The sequence below is a fragment of the Strongylocentrotus purpuratus genome, unplaced genomic scaffold (genome assembly GCF_000002235.5).
Source record: "Strongylocentrotus purpuratus isolate Spur 01 unplaced genomic scaffold, Spur_5.0 spur5_scaffold_14, whole genome shotgun sequence".
Lineage (NCBI taxonomy): Eukaryota > Metazoa > Echinodermata > Echinoidea > Camarodonta > Strongylocentrotidae > Strongylocentrotus > Strongylocentrotus purpuratus.
Genome location: NW_022145599.1, coordinates 525,319 through 547,905, shown reverse-complemented (window position 1 = coordinate 547,905; position 22,587 = coordinate 525,319). Strand labels below are relative to the sequence as shown.

The 22,587-nt window shown below is 35.5% G+C and overlaps 2 protein-coding genes across 2 annotated transcripts; one reads left to right on the top strand and one right to left on the bottom strand.

Annotated features, from left to right (window-relative positions):
- Positions 1–4,100: 4,100 nt before the first annotated feature.
- Positions 4,101–10,068, top strand: LOC105438736 (angiopoietin-related protein 2-like). The gene is made up of 4 exons (XM_030983908.1): positions 4,101–4,484; positions 5,592–5,716; positions 7,856–8,064; positions 9,083–10,068. The coding sequence occupies exons 1-4, from the start codon at positions 4,292–4,294 to the stop codon at positions 9,408–9,410; spliced, it is 855 nt and encodes a 284-aa protein (XP_030839768.1). The 5' UTR covers positions 4,101–4,291; the 3' UTR covers positions 9,411–10,068.
- A 6,041-nt stretch (positions 10,069–16,109) lies between these two features.
- On the bottom strand, positions 16,110–21,684 carry LOC115923739 (angiopoietin-related protein 4-like). Its single transcript, XM_030985012.1, has 4 exons — positions 21,331–21,684; positions 20,440–20,564; positions 17,598–17,806; positions 16,110–16,760 (listed from the first exon to the last, which is right to left on the bottom strand). Exons 1-4 carry the CDS (start codon positions 21,512–21,514, stop codon positions 16,424–16,426), a joined length of 855 nt encoding a protein of 284 aa, XP_030840872.1. The 5' UTR covers positions 21,515–21,684; the 3' UTR covers positions 16,110–16,423.
- Between the last annotated feature and the right edge of the window lie 903 nt (positions 21,685–22,587).

Sequence of the window (22,587 nt, the reverse complement as noted above, 5' to 3'; positions counted from 1 at the left end):
TCCGCTTAAAATGTGTTTTTCTCCTGCCCAAATAACTAATTTTTTTTAAATGGTGAGCAAAGAATAAAAAGCTCCAAGTCTATTCAATTTATTTAAAAAAAAAAGCAAATTAGACAAAAAAACACAAGCGCATAGACCGTGTAGTATACTATGGCTACATGGCGTACTAAAAATGAAGTAAAAGGGAAACGAAAAGAATAATAACGGGAAAAAACAGAAAGAATGAAAGAAAAACGAAATAAAAGGTGTAAAGTAAAGATAAGGCTTCATCATAGAGATATATGCTACTAACAGTTATATCTCTATGGGCTTCATCTATGTACATTAATTGCAACTACCATTTTCTTGTATTAAAGCATTAAAAGCTGAGAAATATTAGCTCAAAGAGGGATTTTTTTTTTTAAGTTAAAAAAAAAGTTTTCCGACCGACCGACCCATGTTTTATTACGGAAAGGGCAATACCACATCTTTTTGTTTAGGCCTTATATACATCTTCTAATGCAAGAACTATTTGTTCAATCACGATTTTCCTGGAATAGAGGACGGGAAATCTTCGGCGTGCGCCTGTAATCCAGCTAACAATGGAAGTTACAAACTGATTCAGCTGAGGACGTAGGTTCAAAACTGAGTCACGTCTTTGGGATGGTGACGTTAAAGGTCGGTCCCCAGACGTAAATAATCATATCTGATGGATACACGTCTGTAAAAACCTAATTACACACACACACTCTCTCTCTCTCTCTCCCTCTCTCTTTCATATACCCGTTCCATGCAGCACCCTTTACTATAGGCTTTTACAATGACATTTCTTTAAAAACTGAGGAAAAACATGGAACTCAAGTTGTGACTTGTAAGGATGAAATGTTGACACTCTACCCATGCATTGAATTAATCAGACTTTCCCTGCATTCAACTAGTTATGTTTTTAATTAATGAACATCGGCTGGATAGTTTCTTCCATCCCCGATTTATAATCAATGAGAGAGTATTGAGTTTATTTGAATTAAAATTAAAATTTATTAAATTAAGGTACACTCAAAAATCATTACTGTAATTGAAATTGTATGCCTATATGGTTATGACTACGCTTCCTATATTTAATAATGGGGATTGATTTTTGACGAGTGGTAAGCTTTTAAAAAGGGGAACAAAGAAATTGTATCTTAGCTTTTAACATTAATGGGGGGATTTTCATTAGATGAAAATATTGACCTCAATATTGGCCTTATTCAACCAAAATATTGTGTCATTTCGTTTTATCCCTTAAAGATACTATGTCCCTTTTGCAGCCAACATCAAATTATGTAGAACTTTGCAGGAGTTATGAATATGTCATGTATGTCGTATCTGTGAAATTTAAACGTTAGTAGTTTCCTAATATTCAGATTATGGAGGAAACCGTTAAATTGCTAGACTTCACTGTCAGACACTATTGAGTGATAAACTGACATTTTTTCTTCTTTTGTAAAATGAGCTGTAAAGGGTACATGAGCATTTGTCTACATCAATATTCCACTTCTTGTAATGGGCAAAATTAAACTGATTTAATCTTTGCGCAGCATAAAACGTACGACCATTCGGTACAATGGTATGAAAATCAGACTATTACTTACTGGTTCTATAGCTCTTAAGTCAATTCGACAACTTATATTCGTTATGTTCACACTTAAAGACATTTTCAAGCCCCCCCCCCCCCCCCCCTTTTTTTTTTTTTAGGGAAGATCTAATTTAGTATTTACTTTCAAATGCCGTTGGAATTTAACCTTTTCATTCATTTTGGCCTGCAAATGGGACATAGTACCTTTAAATTTAGGAGCACGTGCACAGCCCTATATGCTCCGACTATATGAATTTAAATCTTTTGATGCTGGAAATTCCCTCTTTCATTTCCAATTGAATTAGACATTGGTCATTACGTTATATTCTTATTCAAAAGGGAACAATATGAAATACTAATATGTCATTTTAAAAAAATCAAAATACATCAATAGGAAATGGAATGCATGCATTCATACATAGCTGACATAAGCATGGGGTGTGTGTATGAAAGAGAAAGGGAGGATGGGAGGTATATAGGGAGGGAGGGAGGTAGTGAGGGAGTGAGAAAGAGAGAGAGAGAGAGAGTGGGTGGGGGGAAGTGAAGCCCATCAGCTAGATTTCCTTTCAAATAACGATATATCTTGGTGCCCAAGCGCTTTATTTTATCCATATGAGATGTAAAATTAGAAGCTAAAATAAACGAGCGAATCGAATGTACACTGCAGCGAACGGAAGCCCCCCCCCCCCCCCCCTCCCCGTAATGGTGGATATACATAGCGCTGCTAGCTGCCGTTGGAGATGGAGCTTGGGGCGCGCGATATCGGATTCCTGTATATAAACCCATGCGACAAGACCTCTTCATTCATTCTTGTTCGAAATATTGCGAGTGAAGCCTAATAAATCTTTGCTCATGATCTGTAACTGACTTTGCTACTACTTGGGCGAATTTAGAAGTCAATTAAGAGAGGAAGTTCTGGAAATGGCATTCTCTTGGGTAAGGATTGTTTTTAATAATAATGGCGTAGGCCCTATCAAGACATTGATAAAGGCATGAGGGCAACATCAGCAACAGGCAAGGGAGCGTCTGTTGGCAGCCCCGTGTGACGTAGACCATTGCAAATTTTACATACTTCAAACCAGAGGTGTGTTTTTTGCCAGCTCCACCATGTGCTGGATACGCCGCTGTTCAATGATGTACTCGGATCGAACTATATAGTTATTTTAGTAGATGCTTCTAAAAGTTATCAAAGTTATCAATCTTTGAATAAGTTCATGTATACCATTCTTGGTCCAAATACAAAGGCTGTGGGTAGCTGGCGAGGCTTGAGGAGTCGATAGACTTTCATTTTATTTTATTGGGAGATAAATTCAATCCCGTATTGGCGGTATTGCATAGCCAATAGGCTATATTTGTGTTGATATTTTCGTTGGTGAAGCTTGATATAAAGAATTACCGTTTTTCTTCCAATAAACTTTTCTTGCAGATTATTTTCGTCCTTGTCTGTTCAAGCATCCAATTTTCAGGTAATCAATAGAGATATATGAATGAAATATTTTGGAAATTAAGAAAACAATATAGGCTATGTTTCTCTTTTGAAAAATATGCATCTTATTTGTTCCCCACACATCATATATATTAGCATTTCGGCAATGCACTCGGAAAACAAATAAATCTGAAATAGGTGTAGTAAACTATGAAAATAAGATAAGGTCGAAAGATCAAAACTTGTTGTAAATTGTATTTCTATTTAATTTTTTTTTCTTCCAGGGGTTATAATAATAATATTGTCCAGGGTTTTTAATTTTCATGTTTGTCTTTCGGAAGGTCGTTTACGTGACTTCTGGATGGATTTTGAAGATATATTAGAACAGCATTGATTTTACAACAAAAACTCTATATCGAAACTCGGTTGAATTCAAAAGATTTCCCTATTCCTTTTTTCAACACTCATTTAGCGTGGAAGGCGCTATATATATTCACTGCGCGTTATTCGATGTTTTCCGAGTATTAACGTCTATACTCGGTTTGAGTTATATATGTCTGACTGATAACGCGGGTTCTAACTAATGAGGTATCCTAATTGCATGTTTTCACGAAATGTATAGGCAATCTGTCGGCTGAGTTTGGAAGAAATGAAAACGAGAACTTACTTGGAGAACTTAATATCCGTGGAAGGCGCTATATTCACTGCGCGTTATTCAATGTTTTCCGAGTATTAACGTGTATACTCGGTTTAAAGAGGCACGTTCCCGCCATTGTAGTTATCGCTGCTCTAGTCATCGCCATCCTGGTTCCGAAGATCGACTTGTAATTTGCATACAGCTGTCAATCAAAGTACGCGCGGCCTGGCCTGCCTTCGTCAAGCCAGCTGATCGCTGCCGATCCTGACGTCACCAACGGGCGGAAACAGCAGCCGAATCTTAGAATCGAACTGCGATTTGTATTACTTCGGCACATGTATGCGATAATCGGCATTGTGCGGGCATTCGGAACATGCCATCTGCGTAAGAGCCGTATTCTGTTGGTGTCAATAGGCAGCTAGCACCATCCGCCAGCGGGTACGTATTTTGAACGCCCTCTGGAATACGGGGAACATGCCACTTTAAGTTATATATGTCTGACTAATAACGCGGGTTCTAACTAAAGAGGTATCCTAATTGCATGTTTTCACGAAATGTATAGGCAATCTGTCGGCTGAGTTTGGAAGAAATGAAAACGAGAACTTGACGAACTTAATATCCTAACCGATTAATGTCTGTATTCTACTCTTTAATTGCATTGTGCCAATACTCAGGCGGAAGAGTTGTCATCAGGGGGTCAATCGGCAAGCTATCCTGTAGTTACATCACAGGCCCTATGAAGGAGGTCATCAACCTTGTACCAACAACCTTTGACCTTCGACCTCTACGGTTGCCGAGTGTATCATACGTTTGTACGTTACCAGGTAGGTCTATCAAAGTATTTTTATAAAAAAAAACTTTCTTGCTCACACGGAATGAGAAAATCTCTTGAAAGTGCACAAACATAACAAATAAAATATGAATCAGCGAACCCCCGCACCCCCCCCCCCCTCCCCGTCCCGCGGTTTATTAGTGTTCAGATATTCTTGCATATTCAGGCGTCAAATTTAGTTAATTTATTTAGTTTGTCAGGCATTAATCGCAAAGATTAAAAAAACTTGCAGAGGATAGGGTTGCGGAGGTTTCCCTTTGTATATCTGAAGAGACCTTAACTGCTATCTCATGATTAAGAAAGGTGTTTTTAAACCTTTATAATGTCGAAATATATTAATAAAATGAATTTGAAATGATTAGAGCATGGGTAATAAAATATCATGTACCGTATATGAAATGAATATAATAATTTTTCAATTTCGATGATCGACAAACTGAACCACTGAAAAATAACGTATATGCATAATATGATTCATCATGTGCATGTTCATATCTTACTTCGTCTCTCAATACATCTATGAATTCGTGATGCAGTTCAATGAGACATCACTCCGCCGATTTCTTCGTGGTCAGTGTCCTATACTAATTAACAGAATTCCTAATTTTAACCCCAAACCACACCAACCCTAACCCTAGCCCATGCGACCAAGCCCAGAGCCTAATTATCTATGAACCCAATAAGAACCCAATAAGAACACTAAGTCTGACTCTCTGAGACATACACTAACATAATTATACACATTTACACTTAACGCATTTCATTGTATGCCTTTAAAAAACATAACATAACATAACATAACATAACGTAACATAACATAACATAACGTAATTTGGTTTTCTCTTGTATGCAGAATACCTAAATGTTGTATTCTTTCATCAATATTTGTCTTCAAACACATTTTATTGAAAATCCTACCTGAAATGTGCCTTTAGATTAAAAACATCCTCTTTCACATTATGATACAATTTAAGCAAAATTTTGCCATCAAATTTTTGGTAAATTTGGGGCTTCCCGGATTACTTTAGAGGGGCTTTAAAGGCGAGGTTTTCCTTTGAATGACTAATAATTTTCGGCATGCCATTGATTAAATCCACAGCGCCGACGAACAAAACGAGTTGTGAAGATTACAATGAGACAAACCACGTGAGTCCTCTCAACCCTGGAGTGGGAGGCAAACCATTCTACGTCTATTGCGAAAAAGATGACTATGTCATTATTCAGGTATAATAACCGAATACTCTTTTATCCGTTTACATTAAAAATAGGCAGGCCTGTCAAAAAAAAACACACTTTTACCATCTGGTAAGATGCCGAACTGCCTAGTATACCCTGGAGCTTGCCTAAATATAGAGTACTGAAGTGTGACGTCATACTGGCCAAGTTGTCTAGGTTGCTGGTACCCCTGGTACCAAACAATTTTTTAAAGGTACTATCATGTCCCGTTTGCAGCCAACATCAAATGCTGTAGAACTTTGCAGGAATTATGCATATGTCACGTATGTCCTATCTGTGAAATTTAAACGTTAGCAGTGTCTTAGTAGTCAAATTATGCAAGGAAACCCATCAACTAACTTTAGACTTCACTGTCAGACACCATCAGTGACTGACTGACTTCATTTTTTCTTCGGTAATAACATACATAAAATGATCTGTACAGTACCAATAACCCACTTCTTGTAATGGCCAAAAGTGATTGAATCTTTGCGCAGCACAAAACGTACACCATTCGGTTCAAAGTCTGAAAATCAGACTATTTACTAAAAGGATTGCAATCCCCCAAGTCGACTCGACAACTTACAATCGTTATTTTCACACAAAAAGACATTTTCAAGCCCTTTCGTTATGAGGGAAGTTCAAAAATAGTATTATCTTTCAAATACCGGCGGAAATTAATCTTTTCATCTGTTTGGCCCGCAAAAGGGACACAATGCCTTTAAACAATAATTGTGAATGTGGTGATCATTACCACACATAATTTGCCCTGCTCCACACATTTGCTTGAATGATTTCGTGGTAAATCTCAGGCTCTGTTATATGCAATGTGTTGAGCCAGTAACTTGGACGATGCGAAACGAACATGACGTTCGCATTTCGGGACTCCACTCCTACTATACAGTCGGTCCCTTTTCAACGTTTTGAGCTTTCATATATATATATACATATATGTATGTATATATATATATATATATATATATATAATACTTACCAAAAGTAAAAATGATATTGTAAATCGCATTTTCATAATTTCAAGTATATGCTAGGAGGAGTATATTAATCAAATTTTTAAATGTTTGTTTTCCTGTGTTTACCTAAATGGCAATTGAGTTGATTTATTTTAAAGGCCAAATGGAGGCATAGTCCCCGGGATTTATGCGGTGTCTTTTCAAATTTTCAACATTCGTTCATTTTTTCCACATCCTGCATAAGTGGAATTAAATCCAACAATAAAGATGTTTGTTTATAATGGTTCGGATTGTTATGAATTAAACTAAAATAATGATATAATCTGAATTTAAACATTATGCTGAGGATAAACATTAGCTACTTGGAATTTCCCATCCATTTCAACACTTTTTTCCCTCTCAATCAAATTCATCTTTGTACACTTCAGTTCCGTCCTATAGGAATCCGGGATCGTACATACACATTTCATAGTTGATTAATTAGTCTTTTCCCATTAAAGTTAGTTAATGGTAAATAAATTTCAACAAGAGCCTTGTCCGTTCATTTATGTTAGATTTCATTCACATTCGTCTCACCTGGCGCTGTAGAATGCAATTATGAAATTCGTCTTTGTGCAATCAATTTCAAGAGAGTTTCATTCAAATTCGTTGTACAGTGCATCCCAGGAAAAAGGAAACCGAGAATTTTCGATGTTTTATCATAACTTAGTCTCATTTATAATTCAGATACCGTCCGCCAAATGACTTTTTGCTTTCTTCTCTTCAAATTCATTTTAATCACTCATGCGTGAAATATATATTATATGAGTTACATCAAATAAAAGTGGAGGATCTAAGCTTTCCAAATATGTGTCATTTATCAATTATAAATGTGATTAAGGTATGATAAAACATCGATAGTTCTCGGTTTCGTTTTTTTCTGGGACGCACTGTATACTAGACAAGACCTTATAGCGAACGAGTGACGAATTTAATTAGACTTTGAGGAAATTCGATGCAAATTATGAAATTGATTGGACAAAGTTCGAAAATGAATGGCCAAAGACGAGATTGACAACAAAACGGACATGTGCAGAATTGGAAAGTTTCGGGATGAAATTGAATGAAAAAAAATGTTAAATGGAAAACCAATATTCGAATTGAGTCTCGAATCATGAGCAATGCTATCATTTCACAGCGGAGGACACACCTCTCGGTTGATTTCAATCGTTCTTGGATTGATTACCTCAATGGATTTGGAGACCTACATGGAGATCATTGGTTGGGACTACAGAAGATCTTACGGTTCACACAGAATGGGAATAAGACGCGAAGCTGGAAAATTATGGTTACATTCGAGGACGGTGAAGTTATTGGCGCCACTTTTCAAGCACGGATATATGCAGAGTACGTATACATACCCATACTTTGATACATCGCTGATTGGTATACTGCTGCTCAATCTGGGGGCCGTTTCACAAAACTTGTCATCAGTGACAAATGACAGTTTTTGTTAAAAGCTACTGAAATCATTGCTTCTGATTGGTTATCGACAGATTTGTCACTGATTTTTGTCATTTGTCATTGAAAAAAGGCTTTGTGAAACGGGTCCCAGGGCCAATATTATCTTTCCGCTATTCCCTATGTATATAGCGACGGTTTGTCGATTGTATGAGAACCTATCCGACCATGGGCATGGACTGCATGAAATGTTGCAATTGAAACACATCTTGCGAACATGACTATTTTATAGTTATTGTACAGGCCAAGTGTTATCGTTAGATCATTCAAAGTAATATCATCATGCGAGTTGAACTATTCAGCCTTTGTTTTGTATGTATAGGATCCATAGTTCATTCTTTGGCAATCATGATATAGTAACAAACCACTACTTATAGGCGAAAGTGAAAAGTCAATATTGGTCCTGACTCATCTCCACAATATTTATCCGATGATGATACCTCATATCTGTCCCAACCCCCAAAGCAATTACTATACCAACTGAATGCGATCTCAATTTTAAAGAAAGAAACTCTTCTTCATTAGCATTTTCTGCTTTTTCTCCTCTTCTGTTTTAACCTTCATCTTACTTTTTGTAAACATTTATTTAAATATTTGTTTTAAATATTTGTTTTTAATTTGAAATCCATGCCCTCTCCTGTTCCTTAATACCATAGCACTAAGACAGAATACACAAATATATAAAAATAAATACATGTACAGTATATACATTCACAAAAAGATACTCTTCTACGATGGAGGAGAGTCTCAACACACAATGAAGAAAGAAAAAGAAATCCGTTGACTACGTAATGGTGCACAAAGCTTAATACGTAATATATGTTACATAGGCCTATATACATGTATATATATATTTATGTATCTGTGATTCTCTTTTATTTTCCCGCCCTTTCTCGGTTTATAGTTTTACAGGAAGTTTCTGGCATTTCAATTACGAGGGCATCCACTTTAATAGTACGTGGAGGTTTCATCTACGGGCACCTGGTATATACCCTTTCGCTACCCTAGGAACGTATATGATAAACTCATCAGATTCATCGTTGCTGTCGGGTGAAATCAGTTGCCCCGTTATTTGTGGTGGTGGATGGTGGTACAATACTGCACAATATCGATGCCTCGGGAACATTAATGGTATTCTTAGTGCTTCTACCAATGAGGGCACAGAGAGGAGCTGCGGGTGGCCGAAAAGAGTCGTGAAGACTCTTTTGAAGATGAGAGTGTGTAACGATTGAAGAAAGCTGATTGAATGTTAACTGCTCGTATATAATTGTGAAAATTGGGGAGCCAGAATGAGACTGAAACAAATGAAAGAATAAATATTATGATACTGGTAAAAGTGTCAAAAAAATGATTGGTTGCATGTCAATGAAAAGCTTGATCAAAATGAGACTAATACAAAATGGAAGGAAGTTACTTTGATATAAGGTAAAGGAAAACAGAAAATGATTAAAGGAAGATCCTTACTTAACAACTTCTCTAAAAGAATATGATTTTTTGAAAGTTACAATCACTTAACGAATGGAGACTTTAAATTGAATGAGTCCGTTTTACCGTTATTAATCGTGTCGGACTACTTCCCAATTGTTTTTCAACTCACAAATTACTAAAACGTAATTTTGTTTTTCAAAAGTATGACTTAATTGGGAGTTTTTTCCTTTCTAGAGGACTTATTATAATACGCTTCCCCTAATATATTTTGATGCCCGAAAGGAGGAGACACTTACAAGAAACATGGAAGTTAATGGTATTTTTGTACACGACAAACGGGAATTAATCATGAAAAGGATATGATCTACTGACCAAATAATATTGTTAATTTCAGGGGCAGATCCAGGGGGGAGGGGGGTGTTTCGGCGGATTAAGTGAAAAAGAACAAAAAGTAAAACAGTAAAACGGCACGATTTTTTGAAAAAAACGTGGTCACCCCCCTCCCCCTTGGCAAACAGCTAGATCCGCCCCTGAATTTGAGATTCGCATAGATTAGGTGATATCATATTTCAAACATTCATGATTCTCTTATTATTGGTCCTGTTTATTTTCATTGCATTGTTTATAGCAGTGATGCTCATGTATACTTATGAATATTGGATCCATCAACTGTTCTCTCTTCTCTTTCTCCCTCTCTCTCTCCCTGCCTCTCTTTCTTACTCTCGTCTCTATTTCTCCTCACCTTTTTTCTTTCCCCTCGCTGTATTTATACCCCTCCTTGGCTTTTTTTTTAATTGAATTTTGTTTTCCTTTAAATCTTAATTTAATGAAAACAAAATATTTTGAATCTTTATAGATAAAAATTGACATTTTTTTTGTTCTAATGTTTTGTTTTTGGGTTTTTTTTTTAATTTTTATTTTTTTATTTTAATGCAGGATATAAAACAAATATACCATGTCTTCTATTCGAGGTACTGGTTAAAACTATGGGCCTCAATGACTCCAAAAGTACCATTTGCTTCGGGGCTGCGCCCCTCAGCAAATAGTACTATTGGAGTCACCTCTTGCGCATAGTTTTAACCAGAACCTCTCAAGACAGTGTATATTTGTATAATATAGCGCTTAATACCAACGTTTCTCAGCTCAGTGCTAACTGTACTCTGATTACCCTTAATTAACCATTTACATTACCTGGGTAGAGAGTGACAAATTTAGATTAAAGATAATATGTCCCTTTTGCAGCCAACATCAAATTCTGTAGAACTTTGCAGGAAATTAATATGTCATGTATGTCCTATCTATGAAATTTAAACGTTAGCAGTGTCCTAATTTTCAAATTATGCAAGGAAACCTGTTTACTTGCTAGACTTCACTGTCAGACACTTTTGAGTGACTGACTGGCTTTTTTTTCTTTTTTGGTAATAACATACATGAAATGAGCTGCAAAAAGTGTACATGAGCATTTGTCTACATCAATAACCCACTTCTTGTAATGGCCAAAATTAAACTGATTGAATCTATGCGTAGCATAGAACGTACAACCATTCGGTACAATGGTCTGAAAATCAAACTATTACTTACTGGCTCTATAGCTCTTAAGTCGATTCGACAACTAATAGTCGTTATTTTCCCACTTAAAGACATTTTCAAAGCCCCCATTTTTTTAAGGGAAGTTCTAAATTAGTGTTATCTTTCAAATGCCATTGTAAATTGAACCTTTTCAATTTTTGGGCCTGCAAATGGGACATAGTACCTTTAATGTCTTGCCAAAGGATGTTATTGCTGCCGTAGGTGTTAAACTGTGAAGCATGTGATCCTTACTCCGAGTCTGTTTACTAGACCACGACACCTTTGAAGGTTGATACATGTGTACTTGAATGTGACTTATATCCAACACGTGTTCAAATACATTAAAAAGTCATGAATACTATCAGTAAGGACAGCTTGTGCAATACTGTATGATGCACATAGATATTATTTTGGTTCTATTTATTATACTATGCATGTATATGCGGTAAGGATGTTTTTTAGATATTATTTTGGTTCTATTTATTATACTATGCATGTATATGTAGTAAGGATGCTTCTAGATATTATTTGGGGTTCTATTTATTATACTATGCATGTATATGTAGTAAGGATGCTTCTAGATATTATTTGGGGTTCTATTTATTATACTATGCATGTATAGGTAGAAAGTATGTTTCTAGATATTATTTTGGTTCTATTTATTATACTATGCATGTATATGTAGAAAGTATGTTTCTAGATATTATTTTGTTTCTATTTATTATACTATGCATGTATATGTAGAAAGTATGTTTCTAGATATTATTTTGGTTCTATTTATTATACAATGCATGTATATGTAGTAAGGATGTTTCTAGATATTATTTGGGGTTCTATTTATTATACTATGCATGTATATGTAGAAAGTATGTTTCTAGATATTATTTGGGGTTCTATTTATTATACAATGCATGTATATGTAGAAAGTATGTTTCTAGATATTATTTTGGTTCTATTTATTATACTATGCATGTATATGTAGTAAGGATGTTTCTAGATATTATTTTGGTTTCTATTTATTATACTATGCATGTATATGTGGGGATGCTTCTGATGTGATATTAAAGAAAGAGATATTAATTCTAGTTCAAATTGTGTGTTCATTGTATCTACAGGTATTGATGACAATCCTTTTCCTCATCTCGCCATATTTGTTCAAAAGTAGAAAAAAAGTGAGAAAGAGAACATTGGAATTTGGGGCTGACTGATAATGGTTAAAATATTGATTGGTGGATTTATCAGTAGAACGCATAATTTTATCACATCTGTGCATGCCTGAGATATGTTATTTGCACATGAATTTCCTTATTTTATTATCAATAGAATATTGCTTTCTCAACAGTCGAAAAGGGGTCAAGGGATTTTTTTTTGAGGGGGGGGGGGCGGAAATCCAGTTCCAAACAATTGGCTAGTTGCTTGAAATCTAAAAACATGTTCCATACATAAATATATTTGAATGACCTAAACAAAATGTATACAAAAATGATGACAGAATTAATTTAGGCACATCTGTATAGTTTTTTTTTAATTAAAAACAGTTTCACCAAGATAGATACCGTGAATGTTATTGTTCTACTAGAACGATTTGCAATTTTGAGTCATTTAAAATCAGATCATCATGCCTTTGTAGTGTGTTTCATAATAAGGTGGCAGTCATGATATGAAACATACACTGGAAAAGAAATAAGAGCACAGAAGTAGCCTATTATTTGCAAACATTTGAAGATTTTTTTTTCCTCAAATGCATAAGATCGACTTCAATGGTGCATTACAATACTTTGTTATTTCAAGAACCAACCAAAACATGAAAATTAATATTTATTATCTTATGTACAATATTACCTTCACTTTCAAAAGAATAAGTGTGGAATTCGGTTGAATAAATCAAACGTGGAAAAAAAATGAACAGAACGTGAGAGGAGAGAGTGAGAGAGAGAGTGAGAGAGAGAGGAAGAGAGAGAGAGAGAGAGAGTGCAACATAGAAAGGGAAAGAAATGAGAGAGAACGACTTAATGATGTAATACAAATTAAATAAGTATGATACACATGACAGCTATACATAAATGACAGTCGTGTATGATTCTACCAAAATGACATCGGACATCGAATCAATGAAATGGTATCAGAATCACAATTCTCTTTACCTAAAACTCGCATATTAATAACAACTTAAATTGTTCTATAGTCCTTTTCGTTTTGAAGATTGTAAGATTTTATTGACTCTATTGACCCCCTCTCGGGGTATGGGAGTACAAACATATTTACAATATAGTATCAATATAATAGTAGTATATAACAATGATAAACATGTGATGTATTGAGCGCCATATAAACACGGAATATTATTATTATTATTATTATTATTATTATTATATGAACAATGATAAACATGATAATATGACAAAGATAAGCATGTGATAATATGAACAATAATAAACGTGATGATGTGAACAATGATTAACATGTGATAATATGAACAATGATAAACATGTGATAATATGAACAATGATAAACATGTGATAATATGAACAAATAAATATATTTACAAATCAAGGTGAACTGGGAAATTCACCCGCCTACCGAAACGAGTGTGCCTAACAACATTGCTTACTTGTGAGCTATCATCTACAGAACCATCTACCTTTGGGTCTTTAGAAAATGTGACATAATTATTTTAACAAATTTCGCTAATTTCTTTAGCTGGCAAGCATGAGCTGTATCAAGAAACCTTATCCAGGTGCAACGCACCTGGTATTAAGCTACTACCACGTAAGTTATATGGTATATACATTTTCCTCTCATTTTGAAAGAATGGACATACAAACATATAATGAAATTCATCACCACTATCTATTGATGTACAAAGTGGGGCATTGCAAATTATCTAGTACATTTTGCATCAAATCTGCCGTTATTAACTGGTAATCTATGTGCTCTACTTGTAAATTTACCTAAAGTTATTGCTTCCTTCTGACATGATATATCTGGAGTTACATTTCAAAAACCAACCTATTATTATAGTTCGTGCAAATACGACTTGACCAGGTAGCTGCGCTCCATTCCTGAATAGACATGTCAGAAAGCCTGGTTTTCATAGTACTCATAATCCAGACAGCACTATATCCTTCTCCTTGAGCTCGCTATACGTTCCCAAGTCCTGCATACTGATCAAAACTGTCTGCAAGAAACTCAGCCCATTGTGACTTGATATTAATTAGACTTTGTACATCACTTTGCAAGAATCAATGAATATATTTGTTCCCTTTAACTAATCTAACCCAATATCCAATCATTCTACACTTAATTTTATCAAATATTTTACCACGCCCAGTTTCACCACAAACCATGCAGTCAGGTGTGCATTTTTTTTACAAACAATATCGTTTCTTGAAATTTATCTTTGGAAAACTTTAAGTTGATCTATACACTCATATTCAGCAAATGTATGCGATTTATTGTATTATAACCAACGCTTCTTCTCTCCCCTTTCCTTTTCTTCTCTGCTAGTCACACTCTTTATTAATAATATGTTTATTGTTGTATTTAAGTTGAGGGCTGCGGGCACGTCAAGCTACTTTGCTTATTTCTGTAGCCCTCCTGCATCTAATGTATGCATTCAATATATTTGTTTAATTTCGTTTCTTATCTGTATAAAGTTATAAACACTTAAAATATTGTATCAAACCATATTGTGTTCATGAAAATATATGATGAAAAAAAAAAGATGCAGAAACCAATAAATCAAATCAAATCAAATCAAAATCATAGCCCCAGACCTCATCATATTATAATAGAATTGGCAAAACTAAGTGATCAAATATATGACATTATTTATCAACAGATAAATTCAACCTTTTTGTCTTTACTATAAATTGCCTTTCTAGCTTGTGTGACGTGTTTAGCAATTTCTTTTTAAAAATACCATTATTATTAGACGTCATGCACTCCTAAATAATTATACAAAGTCATAAAAAACATCCATTTACCTCACCATCATAAACGAGTTCTTAATTATTCTAACTTTCCCACGTGAAAAAACAACAATTTTCGTTTTGCTTGCATTAACAGTTAAATGTTAAGTATCACAATAATCTTTCAATGCGTTTAGGGCTTTTTGCAACTCTTCAGGAGATTCTGCTAGAATAATTGTGTTATCAGCATTTAACATAGAACAATTGATTTGATTTGAGCTCATCATGAATATGGCGACCAGAGTGGATTTACCAAAATAATAGCAAAAGAGGACGCCCTTCTTAACATAAACTTGTAGAACTTCAATTTCATTATTCTAGCCCTTTTTTGTTTATCAATACAATTAAGTTCCTGCTTATCTAGCGGCCATTTCGGATTTCACCAAAATGGCGGCCCACGGGATGTCCTTCTTGGCGAGCGTCAAAAAACGAAGTATGGTATATGGTGCTATAGGGCCAAATTGGCGCTTTTACAAGAATCTGCACAAAACTGTCCCTAGATTGCCGTTACATCCCCGACTACCAGAATTCTTGCCTGCATATGGCCAGTACGTGTTCCCATTAAAGGGGGCAATCTAATCTTGGTCATTAATAAGTTCATTAATTTTGTTTGAAAGCAGATTCATAATAGAAACAGAATGACGAAAGTTTGATATAATGTAGCCCAGGCGCGTACGCAGGGGGGGGGGGGGGGGGGGGGGGGGGGGGTTGAACCCCCATAAAAAAATAATTGTACGTGTGTGTTTTGGATGGATTTTTTTTTTTTTTTTAAATAAACAAAATGATGGTAATGGGTGACCCCAAAAGCTGACCTCACCCCCCCCCCCCAACGAAACGAAATATCGATCGACCAAATTTTCAAATTTTGGGACACACACCAAAAAACAAACAAAAATGTCCTCTTACCCCCCCCCCCCCTCCCCGCCCCCCGGCACGATATACGTAACAGTAATATTACGGATTCATTCATTTGAAGTCCCCATTCGTAAAGTGATTGTAACTTTCAAAAAATCATATTCTTTTAGAGAAGTTGTTAAGTAAGGATCTTCCTTTAATCATTTTCTGTTTTCCTTTACCTTATATCAAAGTAACTTCCTTCCATTTTGTATTAGTCTCATTTTGATCAAGCTTATCATTGACATGCAACCAATCATTTTTTTGACACTTTTACCAGTATCATAATATTTATTCTTCCATTTGTTTCTGTCTCATTCTGGCTCACCAATTTTCACAAATATATACAAGCAGTTTATTTGAATACATTCAATCAGCTTCCTTCAATCGTTACACACTCTCATCTTCAAAAGAGTCTTCACGACTCTTTTCGGCCACCCGCAGCTCCTCTCTGTGCCCTCATTGGTAGAAGCACTAAGAATACCATTTATGTTCCCGATGCATTTATATCGTGCGGTCTTATACCACCATCCACCACCACACATACCGGGGCAACTGATTTCACCCGGCAGCAACGATGAATCTGATGAGTTTATCATGTACGTTCCTAGGGTAGCGAAAGGGTATATATACGGTCTGCCAGGTGCCCGTAGATGAAACCTCCACGTATTATTAACGTGGATGCCCTCGTAACTGAAATGCCAGAAACTTCCTGTAAAACTATAAACCGAGAAAGGTGCATGCATTTATTTTTTATATATTTGTGTATTCTGTCAAAGTGCTATGGTATTGAGAACAGGAGACGGCGTTGATTTCAAATTAAAAACAAATATTTAAACAAATATTTAAATAAATGTTTACAAAAAGTAAGATGAACGTTAAAACAGAAGAGGAGATAAAGCAGAAAATGCTCATGAAGAAGAGTTTCTTTCTTTAAAATTTAGATCGCATTCAGTTGGTATAGTGATTGCTTTGGGGGTTGGGACAGATATGAGGTATATCATCATCGGATCAATATTGTGGAGATGAGTCAGGACCAATATTGACTTTTCACTATCGCCTATAAGTAGTGGTTTGTTACTATATCATGATTGCCAAAACATGATGGATCCTATACATAGAAAACAAGGCTGAATAGTTCAACTCGCATGATGATATTAATTTGGATGATCTAACGATAACACTTGGCCTGTACAATAACTATAAAATAGTCATGTTCGCAAGATGTTTTTCAATTGCAACATTTCATGCAGTCCATGCCCATGGTCGGATGGGTTCTCATAAAATCGACAAACCGCCACTATATACATAGGGAATAGCGGGAAGATAATATTGGCCCTGGGACCCGTTTCACAAAGCCTTTTTTCAATGACAAATGACAAAAATCAGTGACAAATCTGTCGATAACCAATCAGAATCAACAATTTCAGTAGCTTTTAACAAAAACTGTCATATGTCACTGATGACAAGTTTTGTGAAACGCCCCCCCCCCCCCCCCGAGATTGAGCGGCAGTATACCAATCAGCGACGTATCAAAGTATGGCTATATATACGTACTCTGCATATATCCGTGCTTGAAAAGTGGCGCCAATAACTTCACCGTCCTCGAATTTAACCATAATTTTCCAGCTTCGCGCCTTATTCCCATTCTGTGTGAACCGTAAGATCTTCTGTAGTCCCAACCAATGATCTCCATGTAGGTCTCCAAATCCATTAAAGTAATCAATCCACGAACGATTGAAATCAACCGAGAGGTGTGTCCTCCGCTGTGAAATGATAGCATTGCTCATGATTCGAGACTCAATTCGAATATAGTTTTTTTTCCATTTAACTTTTTTTTTCATTCAATTTCATCCCTAAACTTTCCAATTCTGCATATGTCCGTTTTGTTGTCAATCTCGTCTTTGGCCATTCATTTTCGAACTTTGTCCAATCAATTTCATCATTTTGCATCGAATTTCCTCAAAGTCAAATTAAATTCGTCACTCGTTCGCTATAAAGTCTTGTCTAGTATACAGTGCGTCCAAGAAAAAACGAAACCGAGAACTATCCATGTTTTATTATACCTTAATCACATTATAATTGATAAATGACACATATTTGGAAAGCTTAGATCCCCCTCTTTTATTTGATGTAACTCATATAATATATATTTCACGCATGAGTGATTGAAATGAATTTGAAGAGAGAAAACCAAAAAGTCATTGGGGGACGGTATCAGAATTTCAGGGAGTCACATTTCTAGAAAGTTGAGTTTCTGCCCTTTCATATGATACCTCAATCAAAAAAAATGAGCAAGGAATGACAAAGTTCTGTTTGTTTAAAGTAGTGCTTGTATTTCCATAATTTTATCGAACGAATTCGTTTTCACTGGGTTCCTGCCGTAGCAACAAACAGAGTTGACAAAAGACTTAACTCCATTTCGTTGACAATCAGCCGTAGACGAAAGACTTCATGCATGGCTGATTGTCAACGAAACAGAGTTAAGTATGTTGTCAATTCTGCATGTTGTTATGGCAGGCACCCAGTGAAAACGAATTCGTTTGATACAATAAATGCAACACTACTTTAAACAAACAGAACTTTGACATTCCTTGCTCATTTTACCCGATTGAGGTGTCATATGAAAGGGCAGAAATTCAACTTTCTAGAAATGTGATTTTCTCTTTGAAATTCAGATACCGTCCGCCAAATGACTTTTTGGTTTCCTCTCTTCAAATTCATTTTAATCACTCATGCGTCATATAAGTTGCATCAAATGAAAGAGGAGAATATAAGCTTTCTAAATATGTGTCATTTATTAATTTTAAATGTGACTAAGTTATGATAAAACATCGATAATTCTCGGTTTAGTTTTTTCTGGGACGCACTGTACAACGAATTTGAATGGAACTCTTTTGAAATTGATTGCACAAAGATGAATTTCATAATTGCATTCTACAGCCCCAGGTGAGACGAATGTGAATGGACAGGGCTCTTGTTGAAATTTATTTACCATTAACTAACTTGAATGGGAAAAGACTAAATCAACTATGAAATGTGCATGGACGATCCCGGATTCCTATAGGACGGAACTGAAGTGTACAAAGATGAATTTGATTGAGAAAAAAGTGTTGAAATGGATGGAAAATTCCAACTAGCTTCTGTTTATCCTCAGCATAATGTTTAAATTCAGATTATATGATTATTATTTCTCAATTCATAACATTTCGAACCATTATAAACAAACATCTTTATTTTTGGATTTAATTCCACTTATGCAGGAGGTGGGAAAGATGAACGAATGTTGAAAATTTGAAAAGACCCCGCATAAATACCGGGGACTATGCTAAAATAAATCAACTCAATTGCCATTTAGGTAAACACAGGAAAACAAACATTTAAATTTGATTATATACTCCTCCTTGTATATCCTTGAAATTATGAAAATGTGATTTACAATATTATTTTTACTTTGGGTAAGTATAGTATAATTATGAAAGCTCAAAACGTTGAAAAGGGACCGACTGTATAGTTGGAGTGGAGTCCCGAAATGCGAACGTCATGTTCGTTTCGCGTCGTCCAAGTTATTGGTTTAGCACATTGCATATAACAGCGCCTGAGGTTTACCACGAAATCATTCAAGCAAATGTCTGGAGCAGGGCAAATTATGTGTGGTAATGATCACCACATTCACAATTATTGTTTAAAGGCATTGTGTCCCTTTTGCGGGCCAAACAGATGAAAAGATTAATTTCCGCCGGTATTTGAAAGATAATACTATTTTTGAACTTCCCTCATGACGAAAGGGCTTGAAAATGTCTTTTTGTGTGAAAATAACGATTGTAAGTTGTCGAGTCGACTTAAGGGATTGCAATCCTTTTAGTAAATAGTCTGATTTTCAGACCTTGAACCGAATGGTGTACGTTTTGTGCTGCGCAAAGATTCAATCACTTTTGGCCATTACAAGAAGTGGGTTATTGGTACTGTACAGCTCATTTTATGTATGTTATAACCGAAGAAAAAATGAAGTCATTCAGTCAGTGATGGTGTCTGACAGTGAAGTCTAAAGTTAGTTAACGGGTTTCCTTGCATAATTTGACTACTAAGACACTGCTAACGTTTAAATTTCACAGATAGGACATACGTGACACATTCATAATTCCTGCAAAGTTCTACAGAATTTGATGTTGGCTGCAAATGGGACATGATAGTACCTTTAAAAAATTGTTTGGTATCAGGGGTACCAGCAACTTAGACAACTTGGCCAGTATGACGTCACACTTCAGTACTCTATATTTAGGCAAGCTGGGTATACTAGACAATTTCAGCATCTTACCAGATGGTAAAAGTGTGTATTTTGACAAGCCTACCTATTTTAAATGTAAAAGAGTAATAAACGAGTATTTGGATATTATACCTGAATAATGACATAGTCATCTTTTTCGCAATAGACGTAGAATGGTTTGCCTCCCACTCCAGGGTTGAGAGGACTCACGTGGTTTGTCTCATTGTAATCTTCACAACTCGTTTTGTTCGTCGGCGCTGTGGATTTAATCAATGGCATGACGAAAATTATTAGTCATTCAAAGGAAAACCTCGCCCTTTAAAGCCCCTCTAAAGTAATCCGGGAAGCCCTAAATTCACCAAAAATTTGATGGCAAAATTTCACCTAAATAATCATAATATGTAAAAGGATGTTTTTTGGCACATTTCTGGAAGGATTTTCAATAAAAATGTGTTTGAAGACAAATATTGCATCATGAATTCATAGATGTATTTAGAGACGAAGTAAGATATGAACATGCGCATGATGAATCATATTATGCATATACGTTACCCTTCAGTGGTTCAGTTTGTAGATCATCGAAATTGAAAAAGAATTATATTCATTTCATATACGGTACATGATATTTCATTACCCATGCTCTAATCATTTTAAATTCATTTTATTAATATATTTCGACATTATAAAGGTTTAAAAACACCTTTCTTAATCATGAGATAGCAGTTAAGGCCTCTTCAGATATACAAAGGGAAACCTCCGCAACCCTACCCTCTGCGGGTTTTTTAATCTTTGCGATTAATGCCTGACAAACTAAATAAATTAACTAAATTTGACGCGTACTGCGCATCTCATTGCCGTGCAAGAATATCTGAACACTAATAAACCGCGGGACGGGGAGGGGGGGGGGTGCGGGGGTTCGCCGATTCATATTTTATTTGTTATGTTTGTGCACTTTCAAAAGATTTTCTCATTCCGTGTGAGCAAGAAAGTTTTTTTCTAATATAAATACTTTGATAGACCTACCTGGTAGCGTACAAACGTATGATACACGCGGCAACCGTAAAGGTCGAAGGTCAAAGGTTGTCGGTACAAGGTTGATGACCTCCTTCATAGGGCCTGTGATGTAACTACAGGATAGCTTGCCGATTGACCCCCCTCTTCCGGCTGAGTATTGGCACAAAGCAATTAAAGAGTAGAATACAGACATTAATCGGTTAGGATATTAAGTTCCTCTAAAAGTTCTCCAAGTTCTTGTTTTCATTTCTTCCAAACTCAGCCGACAGATTGCCTATACATTTCGTGAAAACATGCAATTAGGATACCTCTTTAGTTAAAACCCGCGTTATCAGTCAGACATAATATAACTTAAACCGAGTATACACGTTAATACTCGGAAAACATCGAATAACGCGCAGGAAATATAGCGCCTTCCACGTTCAATGAGTGTGGAAAAAAGCATTGGGGAAATCTTTTGAATTCAACCGAGTTTCGATATAGAGTTTTTGTTGTAAAATCAATGCTGTTCTTCAATATCTTCAAAACCATCAAGAAGTCATGTTAACATCCTTCCGAAAGACAAACATGAAAATTAAAAACCCTGGACAATATTATTATTATACCCCCTGGAAGAAAAAAAATTAAATAGAAATACAATTTACAACAAGTTTTGATCTTTTTACCTTATCTTATTTTCATAGTTTACTACATCTATTTCAGATTTATTTGTTTTCCGAGTGCATTGCCGAAATGCTAATATATATGATGTGTGGGGAACAAATAAGATGCATATTTTTCAAAAGAGAAACATAGCCTATATTGTTTACTTAATTTCCAAAATATTCCATTCATATATCTATATTGATTACCTGAAAATTGGATGCTTGAACAGACAAGGACGAAAATAATCTGCAAGAAAAGTTTATAGGAAGAAAAACGGTAATTCTTTATATCAAGAACACCAACGAAAATATCAACACAAATATAGCCTATTGACTATGCAATACCGCCAATACGGGATTGAATTTATCTCCCAATAAAATAAAATGAAAGTCTATCGACTCCTCAAGCCTCGCCAGCTACCCACAGCCTTTGTATTAGGACCAAGAATGGTATACATGAACTTATTCAAAGATTGATAACTTTGATAACTTTTAGAAGCATCTACTAAAATAACTATATAGTTCGATCCGAGTACATCATTGAACAGCGGCGTATCCAGCACATGGTGGAGCTGGCAAAAAAACACACCTCTGGTTTGAAGTATGTAAAATTTGCAATGGT

What these genes read in the sequence shown, in the direction of transcription:
- LOC105438736 (XM_030983908.1), top strand. Translation starts at nt 4,292, where the DNA reads ATGTCTGTATTCTACTCTTTAATTGCATTGTGCCAATACTCAGGCGGA. An exon ending in ATACGTTTGTACGTTACCAG is followed by an intron (nt 4,485 to 5,591) that starts GTAGGTCTATCA and finishes TTAAATCCACAG; the next exon opens with CGCCGACGAACAAAACGAGT. An exon ending in CAAGCACGGATATATGCAGA is followed by an intron (nt 8,065 to 9,082) that starts GTACGTATACAT and finishes CTCGGTTTATAG; the next exon opens with TTTTACAGGAAGTTTCTGGC.
- LOC115923739 (XM_030985012.1), bottom strand. Translation starts at nt 21,514, where the DNA reads ATGTCTGTATTCTACTCTTTAATTGCTTTGTGCCAATACTCAGCCGGA. An exon ending in ATACGTTTGTACGCTACCAG is followed by an intron (nt 20,565 to 21,330) that starts GTAGGTCTATCA and finishes TTAAATCCACAG; the next exon opens with CGCCGACGAACAAAACGAGT. An exon ending in ATGACTATGTCATTATTCAG is followed by an intron (nt 17,807 to 20,439) that starts GTATAATATCCA and finishes ATCATTTCACAG; the next exon opens with CGGAGGACACACCTCTCGGT.